The 11,614-nt window shown below is 43.2% G+C and overlaps 1 protein-coding gene across 10 annotated transcripts in view; it reads right to left on the reverse strand.

Moving 5' to 3' along the window:
• RSRC1 (arginine and serine rich coiled-coil 1) overlaps positions 1-11,614 on the reverse strand; it is a 97,980-nt gene that overhangs the window by 28,484 nt on the left and 57,882 nt on the right. For 8 of the 10 annotated variants that reach the window (XM_085513394.1, XM_085513396.1, XM_085513393.1 and 5 more), the window contains exon 6: positions 8,001-8,052. The exons of the other annotated variants lie outside the window; for them this stretch is intronic. In XM_085513394.1, the coding sequence (XP_085369520.1) occupies positions 8,001-8,052 (52 nt within the window). The remainder of the gene's footprint in view (positions 1-8,000; positions 8,053-11,614) is intronic. 10 annotated transcript variants of the gene reach the window in all.

Consider the following 11,614-nt stretch of genomic DNA (forward strand, 5'->3'; position numbering starts at 1 on the left):
GCCCAGTTTTAAAACAGACTTAGCACCATTTCATAAACCAAATCTTTACAGGAATTCTTACTGGTAGGCTCAGCCATGAGAATATCAGTCAGACAGAAGCTCCCATTAACAGACGGGCAGCCATCCCCACAGAAAACCCAGCAGCGCAGCGCTAGTAGGGAAAAACCATCTCTGAACAACATCCAGCACTGCGCTTCAAGATTTATTCAGCCAGCACCTTATAATCATCTCTAAATCTAATGGGACACAAACGCATTTCATCACTGATGAAAATCTCCAGCGATTGCTCAAATGAAAATCAAAAAATTATTACAATCCAGTAGTTTGGCTTGCAGCACGCATTAATCAGAAATCATAATAAATCCACATGCTTCTTCAGACAGCACATTAGTCAAACAGTGCTGTATGATAACGACATTGACTAATGGGCTCGGAGTTAGAAGGGTCAATCATAAACTCATCAAATGCTTCATTTAATTTCTTAATTTGGACAAACACAATTTGTTTATGGGAAAGATATCAGGTGTTCTCGAATGAATAATGGCTATGAAACCAAACTCCATTAATCAGCTCTTGATTACAAATGACTCAGAGATTGTTTGTTCTAATTTCATTCATTTGGGTCAACAAAGAAAACACGAGCAAACGAAAGCACTCAGAAAAAATGGCACAGTTATTCCTCTACATTTAATAAAGCCGTGATAAATATTCTTTCAATAACTGTAAAACAAGGATTTCATTACCCACGTTAAATACCGTTCCTGGTTCAAGCGAAAGAATTAATAGAGCTGAGTTATAGGAAGATCATGGGAGAGCTTCAGGTGCCGGACTGACCACACTTCTGAACTGACCATCTCCAACAGGTGGGCAAACGAGCACAGAGAGCTGAACTGCACCCAACATGCACAAATTCCTGTCAGATTTTCAGGGCTTTAAGATTTCTAAACCCGCTTGTATTTCTGTAAGACACCGTTATTCCAGAATGATTTTGCATTACTGTAATTAAGCCTTAAGCATTGCAGCACGATGCTCACCACACAGGGAAGGGCAGCCCTGGGAGCAGACCAGGCCCTGCAAAGCCTCTCTTTGGGCACAGCCAAACGCTCTGCCGTTCTGTTTGTGGAACAACCAAACTGAGGGCTGTGAAACCCACAGGAAGGTACAGGCTACCTGTGCTGCATCACCTCAGGGCACACATTCTGGCCAATGCTTTAATGACCACAGGCCAAAGCAGGCACCTCCACGGAGATGACGGCACAACAGATAGTGAGCAATGAGAAATGAACGTTGTGCTGTCGATATTAAGACATAACTTTTCCCAAAAGGCATTTCTAAACAGCAAATTGCTGCACAACCACATATGGTTTCTGCAGCCAAAGCAGCACATAATTAAATTACCGGGCAAAGTTGCTAAATATGAATTGATATAAAACTTAAGCTAACTGAAAAATTGTCTTTGACTTAAGATCAATAGCAGGACTGCAAGATTCATCTGCACATAATTAGCACACATATTTGCATCAAAATCATGTCTACCATATGCTACAACGTCGTTACTGAAAACCTATTAGTTAGAACGTGGGTCTGAGATGCTTCTGTTTCCTGGTAGCACAGCAGCTCTCAGATTAAAACTAAGAAATAGAAATTCCAACAGCTTCAGGTTTATTTCTCAAGGCGCTGAACATCCACTGGCTAATAAAGTTTCTTCTAGGCTCTGTCTCACACAGTGATTTCCATATTTACACACCAAAATGCAGCCATACTCCACTCTTTAGGGTACAATTTAGCAGCTACTCCTGGCCTTCTTAGGCTGGAAAAAAAACCAGACATTGAAATCTATACCACTCATTGAAATCCACGCTGCAACAATGGCTCCAAACAAAGCTCTCTTTTTATTATCTCTTACAAGAGCCTAAAGGAAGTTCCTGGAGCCAATGGCTTTTGGACACCAACACAGCGGCGCTGCAGCTTGCAGAAGAGAATTACCTTCTTTCCGATATATTTTATTCCTGGCTCCAATTTGTTTAATTAAAACGCCATATTTTTACAGCAGCCATGAAAAAGAAGTTGAAGAAATTCTTGATTAAATAACTGTTTGCTCGCCAATGACACAAAACAGCTGCACATCAAAACCACACACTCCATAAGGACAAGACCATTAATATGATTTAAAAATAATTACTTGGATTAATGACTCTTAATTATATAGCTGTAGCTTTGCATGCAGAAAGTATTTCTTTTTTTTTTTTAGTTCCCTAATGAGATTATGAAGCTTTGCCAACAAATTAGGAGCAAGCAATGTCTGAATAAACGTATTTAATGCCCAGCTGTACAAGCCCTCGTGCCCGGCTGCAACGCTCCCTGCTGCACATTGACCAGGTGAGTTCAACAACTGTGTACGTCTCAATGGAGCCACCTCCAACTCTCACCAAACACTCACCATAACAAACAGCTGCCACCATCTCAGTCCAACATCCATGTTCTTGTCGGCACTGTTTTCTGTCGTTTTTATCATCTCTATTTACCAAATTTGTTTGTAATTATTAAATGTAGCACTGGCTTGATTCCAAACACAGAGGCTGTGTTAAAATAAGCAAACCCAGCTCTTGACAGATCAGGCTCTCACAAGGCAACACGTGAGAAGCTCAGCTGAGAAACAGCAGCTTCAAATGCCCACACTGTCCTGCCAGCTGGGTTGAATGGAAACTCCCCAGGCTTTTCTCCTCCCCAGTCTTGACGGCTCTGCACATTACTAAGCACGATGGGAAGAACCACAACCAAGCCAGGAAGGCTCCCAGTAAGGATTCAAAGCTTGTCCACCATAATGAATGCACGATGATGCCCTTACTTTCCTTTAAAAATTCTCCTGCAGTCAGACTTCAGAGCAGGAGCTTCGGTTGGAAACTGCTACATCACCCACAGCTTGTTCCTCCTGCTGATGTCAACCTGTCGTGGTTTTATGACCTGTGTGATTGCTTTTCCACACCACCACCTCACGCAGTGCACTCAGCCTCATCCCATGATACAACCAAAGGAGAGGGGAGGTTCAGAAACCTGCTGAGCAAGTCAGAACCAGCAGCTGGACTAGGAATTGGGTTCACTAAGTGAGTATTCCACAGCAGCAATGGGAACAACGGCTTCTCAGACTTGTACCTGAGCATGCCTTAACATAAAGGTCTTCAGCACCTGAAATCAACAGCTGTAATGTACAGAAATTGTTCAGTGGGATGATTTTACACACAGGACTCCCATACAAACAGAAGCAAAACCCAGTGCTGATAGACACAGCTTAAAACAACTGTTTGATACCGATAGAAAGAAGGAGTTGGCACCAAGTCAGGCTGAGCATATTCACAAAGTAATTATATTAATTAAACTATTCTCCAATTTTTAGCAACTTCCAAAATGGTTAACATTTCAATCTCTGGATAAAGGGCTATTTTATAAGTTAGATCCTACCCGTGTCGCAGAAACCTACATTTTACATCTTATTTCACTCCTTGCTTACATAAGCCAGCAGTCATTATCTGTCCTTCTAAAGCTGTTTGGATAATCACAAACCCCAAAATCAAAAACTAGAAATAATAAAAATAAATCAATACAAAACCCAACCCAACAAATCCATCAGCATCCCACACGTTTGGCACTCCACACTATGCACCAATAAAAGGAAAGTTTTCATACTTGTTGCCGCCGACCTGCCTTGCTGCTCTGCATAGCAAGCGAAGAGCAAAACAGAGCCCATCCTATTTAACTAAACAGTTTTTATTAAGGAAAAAGAAAAGCAAGAATCTATAAAGTAGCGAGTGATCCTATTAGTTCCACCAGACTAAAATCATACAGTCTACGTATGTGGTCCTTTCAGCCACATCTGTTATGAGCCGCTGTGATACCAAGAGTAGAGAATATCAGGCTATATGTTTATCAGGCACTGGGAGCACAAATGAGGGTTTTTCTCTCTAATAAAACGTATTACAGTGGGGAGATAAAGAAACGCACAAGTGTTATAAAACACTCGCATTCTTACACGGGCTAAAGACGAGGTGCTTCTATTTCATTATTGTCTCTGTAAGGGCTACGTAAAATGTAATAAAGATGCACGGTGCAAAATTAGAGGGAGCAATCTGATAGCATAATTCAAAGATAATGAGTAAAATAGCTGATACCCAGAACCACTGCCAAACAGATCTGATAAATGGCAAACGCTTATTTCTATTCATTAATTTCTCCCGCATCTTGCTAATGTCAGATTAGAGCCTCGGCTCTCAACTTGCCTTTAAATAAACTCCATCAAGAATTCTTTGCACAAAAATGCCCTATTCTTGAATGCTCTTTCAGCCACAGATTGAAATGCAGATTCCAAAAATAGACCAGTCCCTTATTTCAACTCCAGACCTTTGAAAATCCAGATCAATTGCCTTTTGTAACCGTCCTTGTATGGACAATAAGAAACCTCCACTTGGAAAAACTATCAGGCTACTTCGATCACTGGCAAGGTCCACTTTCATATCAGCGCATTTCCATTTAGGGATATTTGTCCATATTTTAATCTTAATGAGGAAACATGGATGCCATACAACAATTAATGACACTAATTAACTGCCTTTCACATTCTGAGGTTTCCTATCATGCTTATCAGTTTTGGAGAAGCAGGATTCAGCACAGGGGAAACTTTTTTCTTACCGTTTGCAATATGAGTGAGTAAATGCTTAATAGCACACCAAGCCCAAATCTCCTGTGCTTCTCGGTAATGAAGGCTGGGAAAGGAATCACAGACACCCAAGTGGTTTGGCAACTGTAAGTGACAGAAGCTCTGCTAAATCCTCTGTTTACACTGGGGATTAGTGGGAGATTGTGCGGCGCAAAGCGAGCTGGCCATGGTCAAGGGAACCTGCTCCCTGTCAGCCCGGGGGCAGCCGCACAAAGCCCGGTCCTGGTAGGAAGTGACCCATAAACGTATTCCCGCGAAGGATTTGCACAAAGCCAGGCTGCCTCATAGAAACTCCATATGACCATTAACTGGCCTGCAAGGCCTGCCAGGAGGCCTAATTACAGGCCTACAGAGCCCAATAACAAAAGCTGAAGAGCTTTAGCCGAGGGATGATCTGCTTTATACTGACTTGAGAGAGTCCATATAGAGCGACAAAAAGAAAGAGGTTTAGCTTTAAAATTCTCCCAAGAGACAAAGCATTGTAGCTAAGTCTGGAAGGCCCACATGCAACATACTTCAGATAGGCTTAAACATCCCACCCTCCCAAAATTAACATTCAACTATTGCCTGCTTAACATCTGCTCAAACGTGGCGAGTTGCTGCGGTACTGTCAGAGTGCACTAAAAAGGCCTCCGTGTGCCTAAATATTAAGGAGGATAACGGAATAAAGCCATGCAAAATACAAATGTGCAGCTGAGACCCACAGCAGTTTTTGCAAATCAAAACCCAGTTACCCTAAAAATGGGAGGGGAGTGCTTCGGCGTCTTCAAATGCTGCGCTCCTTAATGAGAACACAGATACTGAAATTAATCTGTGCTAACAAAGAAAAGCACTATTTAACAAAGCGTGCAGCGAGGTCACCACCACGAATGAAGGGCAGAGGCAAAGCTTCTGGCACCAGCAGATCACCCAGGCGTGCTGTGACCACCTTCCCCTCTGTCCCCCACCAGGTGAACGCACCACGCTCTCCCAGCCTTCCTGGACAGACCAGAAGATAATTCTTATCTCTTCCAATGAGCAACAGCTAAAAAGCAAGAAGCCCACTGAAAAAAAAGCTGCTTCACTACTTGCTTTCTTTTGACTTCCAGAGAAATCGGTTGATATATCCCAAATGAATGGCAAAGACTCTAAAAGCAGCTTTAGAGCTTACACTTGCAGTCCCCAATAGGGCTGTATCAGATGAGGAGGTTGATGGACACCCACCTTCCCCAAAATCAAGCATTTCTGGTGGTGAATTGAGTAGAAAAGAGTGAAGGGAACACAACAATTCAGCATTCATTTATTGAAGCCGTGAAAACAGGACATGGAAAAGTCAGCATCCAAAACCCCTAATGCTACTGGTGTGTTACCATGTTCTTTCTCTTGCTTAAAGCCATAAGAATAAAGCCACATCATTTACACGTGAACAGGCCATTGAAAAGCAAAGAGCTGTACGTACAGACACCTTCAGATTGAGAAGACAGCCCTGACATGCAAATATTTCCCAGAAGCACAACAGGAAACAAAGCAAATTGCAGACCATCCGAAGTTCTGCACCCAGCCTCCATCTGGAATAACACCTCCAAAGCATCTCCTGACTGTCTGGTATCAACACGGGCTGAGCTGCCGCACTGGTTTAACACAGAGCTCAAGCAGCTTATGGACCAAACCCTTCTATGCTTGGAGTTGGGCTGGGAGCTCCTGCTTTCATGTTTGGACAATCCTGGGACGTTCTAAACTCTGGTGAAGCAAAAGCTGATTGCACACAAATACGTGTTTCTTTTTATGCCCAAGTTGAAGAAAACACCAGAAGTTTTCCCTGATGTTTATACGTGCTCCAGGAATCGAGAGAAGTCCCAGAGAAAACAGTAATGGACAATTAAGGGGTGCACCTCAGCAAACTTAAGCAACACTACTAGCAGCATCTTTCCTCAAACCACAGGTCCAGCAGAACATTGACTGAGCGTGGGTCTAGGGGAAGGGATGAAGGATGATCTCAGATATATAAGATTCCCAACACCTAAATAAAGGTTAATTACTACTACTCTGGAAGACTGGTCAGGTAGTGGAATGGACTGCCCAGGGAGGTGGTGGAGTCACCGACCCTGGAGGCGTTCAAGGAACAACTGGATGTTGTGTTGAGTGACATGGTTTGATGAGAACTGTTGGTGATGGGTGGATGGTTGGACTGGGTGATCCTGTCCGTCTTTTCCAAACTTGGTGATTCTGTGATTCTCTGTCATTCTACAAAAGACAGGAAATCATCTTTTCCCATATTTTGTGTAAGAGCAGAAGATTAACACTCCTGAGCTCTTTATCAACAGTTTACAGCTTCAATCTACATTTCCGACTTCAACTGTGAATATTTAAAGTAGAAAACGTCATTGGCCTTTCGTACGTTTGTGGACATTTCTGGGACCCAACTTGCAGTGATCTACAGCTCACAGGTATCTCCTGTATTTAACATCTTCCCAGGTGTTAAATTAAAACACAAGCTCTGACATATGTGAGCAGCATGAACAAATTGAACTTTTTTAGGTCAGCACTGTCACATCCACTTTATCATTACGTGCTTCAAAGATTTATTAAAAGTTATGGAGAACAACGAATGCATTTGGAACCATACAATATAAAAGGGTAAATGCGTTTCTGGAGGAAAACCCAGGAATGTGAGAAGATGGGTAACCCTTAGAACTGAAAGGCTTAGTTAGAGGGAAATACAAACACTGGCAATGGGAATTGTTGCTTTTAAGTTAGGAATACATACAGTAGAGATGAGGACTGAACTACAGACAAATCTGTATGTATTACAATGTGTTCAAAATGTTGGATTTTTTCCTTTTTAAGTGAAAAACTGACCTTATTTAATGGGAAAAATAAAATGGGACACAAAGAACATGGCTACAGACTTCAGCACAGACAAACATTTCAAAGAGTGAGTTAAACATTCCTGATACTGGTTCAAATCAATCAATATAAGTATTTACTTGCACTAATGCAGCTCAGTGCTAAAAAATGAAGAAACAGAACCAACCTTCTTGGAATAGTTTCAGCAGTAGCAGCACGAGGCCATACACGAGGACAACAAAGTGCTCTCTTTGTTTCTATAGAGAAATTTAGCCAATGGCAGTGATGATGCACACCAGTTTCAGCTTAACCATAAACCAAACTGAGGATGGAGAAGTGGAATTGACATGTGCCCAACAGAAAGCAATACAATTACTATATTGATAGGCTTTGTTCTTCTGATATCACAAAAGAGAAATACATAGGGGAAGAATGCAGTGGTACTTGTAACAGCAAGACTTACCTGCAGCCTCCAGCACCAGCTGCAATCGAGCCTTGGCCTGCTCGGCAGGAGTCTGCAAAGAGAGGGTCTGTCAGTCTTCACAAGTGCTTGCACATTTGACACACGTGGCCCCACCAGCACACCCACCATCCCAAGAGGCTGCAAGGGGCAGCCAGCCTCAGTGAGAAGCTGAGGCTTGAGCAGGAACTCCAAACTGAACACAGAGCACACTTCTAGCTAAACAGCAGCATGCCCAGCAGCCCAGCCCCATCTCCCTGCCAGGCCTTCACCGCCACGACCCCATTACACACAGCTACCCAAAGGAGCTCCCCATTGGCTCTTAACGTGATTAATATAGCAAGTTTTCCACACTTCCTGTTATCTGTTTTGATGTCTTCCTTTCCTCAAGGTATTTCTCTGCACTCTGGGCTGCGAAGCAATGCTGTTGGCTGTGTACCCACTATGCTAATTACTCCAAGTGATGTTTCACTGTGTCCAATGTGCTTGCCATCCCTCTCATTTTGAAGCCACTCAAACGTTTTCACAGTTAAATCTATACACAAACCACATTTGTCACGCAGTTCAGAAGTTGATTATTTCTGTAAGCATCTCAAAAGTTTGGGAGGTTTCTGCTCAGCACCGAAGTCAAGGCACACAGGAACTTTTGGTGCTGTTGTTCAGCTCCTGGAGACAGATATTGCTACCCCAACACTTCTGAGAGGCTGTGGATGCCCCGTCCATCCCTGGAGGTGTTCAAGGCCAGGTTGGGCAGCCTGGGCTGGTATGAAATGGGGAAGTTGGTGGCCCTGCCTGTGGCTGGGGGGGAAGTTGAAGTTTCCAACACAGGCACCACAGAAAAGCTCACCACAACCATGTCCCAGCTGGACATGCTTATCCCCAAGTCTGTGCAGGAATGCACAGCTAATGGTGGTGACTGTGCTGTGCTTGGCAGCTGAGGATTTGCCCTACCAAACAGAGGTATTGTGCTCTTTGTATCTGGTGTAGCTTCCACAGAAATAAATAGGAGGCATTACTTTCAGAGCAACCTATGCATCTCAGCAAGCAGAGGGCAACAAAGAAGCCTAAACCATTCCTATCTTATAAACAGAGTTTCAAGTGATGAAAAAGATTGTGACGTGTTTGTTTAGTACTGGAATGCCTGCATTCCTTTCGAGTCATTGCTACTTCATTGGGATCTTTGGGAAATAATAATAATTGCCAAGGAAATAAATGAAGAACTTGTATTACAGAACACCACAGAGGATCACACAATGCAAAACAAAATGCCAAACCAAACAAAAAGACACAAGAGAGACCGAGAAGTTCTCTTTCACACCAAAGCAAAGCAAACAGAAGGGAGCGGAGGCTGGCAAAATCAAAACTGATAGAAAAACACTTCCTTTTTTCTTTAGAAAATAAACAAAACCAGAAGAATTAGTAGCAGAGAAGTGTCCGACATCTATCCAGCATTATTTGATTTCAACTCCTACATTTTCAGACACAGACCACCTTAAATGATTGAATGTGACAAGGATGTTACCGATTTGGCATCTCCTTGTTGCTGCCACCAGTCAGGAATGCACACGGACATGGCTGTGGCAGTACCTGCTGCAGGTCACTCTGCTCCCTAAACCTGAACGTGTGGGCAATGTGCAAATGGATACAGCAGGAACATGCAAGCAGGAAGGTAATGGTGCTGATGCTGCTTACTGAGCAAACAGGAGAGATGTTTTGCAGCTCGCTCCCAACCCACACTCATCATTCTCCTACAGACAATGCAGAAAGCAGGACTTGGTTTTGTTACCATCCAGCTGATGCACCGACTGCAAGAGAACACTCAGCAGCTAACAGTGAAACACACACAATCAACATGAGATCGACACAGCAGTTTTACAGTCCTGCTATTATGCGGGACAAAACTGGAGAAGAAATCCCAAAAAGAAAATAACCTGGAGAGCTGTCAGATAGTTTGCAGCCTCCAAGCAGTGCAGCCTTCTTAATGTAATAGCTCGGCGCTTTGCTGTTTGTGTTCATCAATTGCCTGTTAGGCTGTTTACCCAAGGCACAAACAGGAGCAGAGAACATTGTAAGCTTACATAACAGCTCACATCCCATTTCCTAAGAATTTGTGTATTCTCACAGACCTCTCACCAATACACATTAGTTACAGTCTAAGGCCAATGACTAAAATGTTCCATTAGGGTCTCAAAATGGAATGAAGCACAACAAAAATCTTCACCTTTGATAACTGTGTAGATCTGACAACATCTAAATATGATGCATGTGAATTAAAAGTGGGAAGGAAAAAAAAAAAAGCCATATGAGGCATGGAATAATAGCAATGTCTGCTCATCAAACACACAGATGTCTGCAGCAATTCCATACAGGACAAAAAAGAAAAAAAGCAAGAAGCAAAAAGGCAGTATAAGCAAGATGCTAACTATGAAAGGGCAATCATTATCCTGAAAGAGAAAGGGAAGAGAAGCCAGAAAGCCATTTTGTCCTTTAATGTATGTAAAGGTCTTAAGGAGAATGCGACTAATGATGGAATGAAAGGCAGAGCTTCACTAGCACAGAACGCCCACACATGGGCAATGGTCTGTGGGTACCTGTGGGTGGAGGGAGGCTCTCCTGGTCACAGCCACCCGCACCCCAACTCACAGCAAGGCCTGGGACACTTCAACAAGTGATCACCCCTGCTGCCCCAGGCTGCTGACTTACCCACATCAGGCCTGCAAGATAATGATAGGGAATGGCATAGCTCAATGGTTACAGTTTGGAGCAGAAAGGCAGGACTGTTGGCACAGCTATAAAGTCACAGCTATAAGCTGTCAAGAAACTTAATGGAATATTAGCATTTTCTATTAGAGAATATTTTGACTACATGCTTTTTTGTCCAACTGAATTGCCATTAAAAAACTGAGATCAAAGGAGAAAACACATCATATTGTCCCCAACCATAATAGATGTTTTGACACGCGCCGCATCTCAAGAGCGTAGGATTCAGGAAATCCCTTTCCATCTATCACCCGGGACAGAAGCGGTCATTAAAGCATTTGGATTTGTTAACTTTAATCACAGCTCCCCTTAACTGGGCTTCTCCTCCAGGAGACACCCAGGTACCATCGGAGCACCCCCAACACGAGGGGGTCAGGAAACACTGCTTCTTACCTCGGAATATTACCAAAGTCTCGGGCACGGTAACAACAGCTCACTGGAACCAAAAGAAAGGCACGAGCCAACGTCTGTGGCAAACAGCCACGCGCAGCTCAAACACACATCCGAGATTTTCATTCCGTATTCAAACCATTTTGCACACTGCTGTAACAAGCGCTCCTTTAAAGGACCGTAAAACATCACGGATCAATCCCAGTGAAGACTGTTGACAAAAAAGCAAAGAAAATGGCTGCCATCCTGGAAGCAGATCCAGCACACGGGCTAACGACCCACTGAGGAAATGAGATTCACAAACTGCTGCATTGAGTTTCTGTCTCTTGAAAACAGAAAACAGCCACTGAAAGCACTGGATTGCTTGAGTGGAACTCTGCAGGAATTCCTCAAGAGAGAAAATCCAGGTAATACTTCATGCAGATACATTTAAAGGCTGCAGTAATTACCAGGTGCCCATTCATTGG

This window comes from Coturnix japonica, chromosome 12, assembly GCF_054131305.1.
Source record: "Coturnix japonica strain WE chromosome 12, WE-NBRP24, whole genome shotgun sequence".
NCBI classification, from domain to species: Eukaryota; Metazoa; Chordata; class Aves; order Galliformes; family Phasianidae; genus Coturnix; species Coturnix japonica.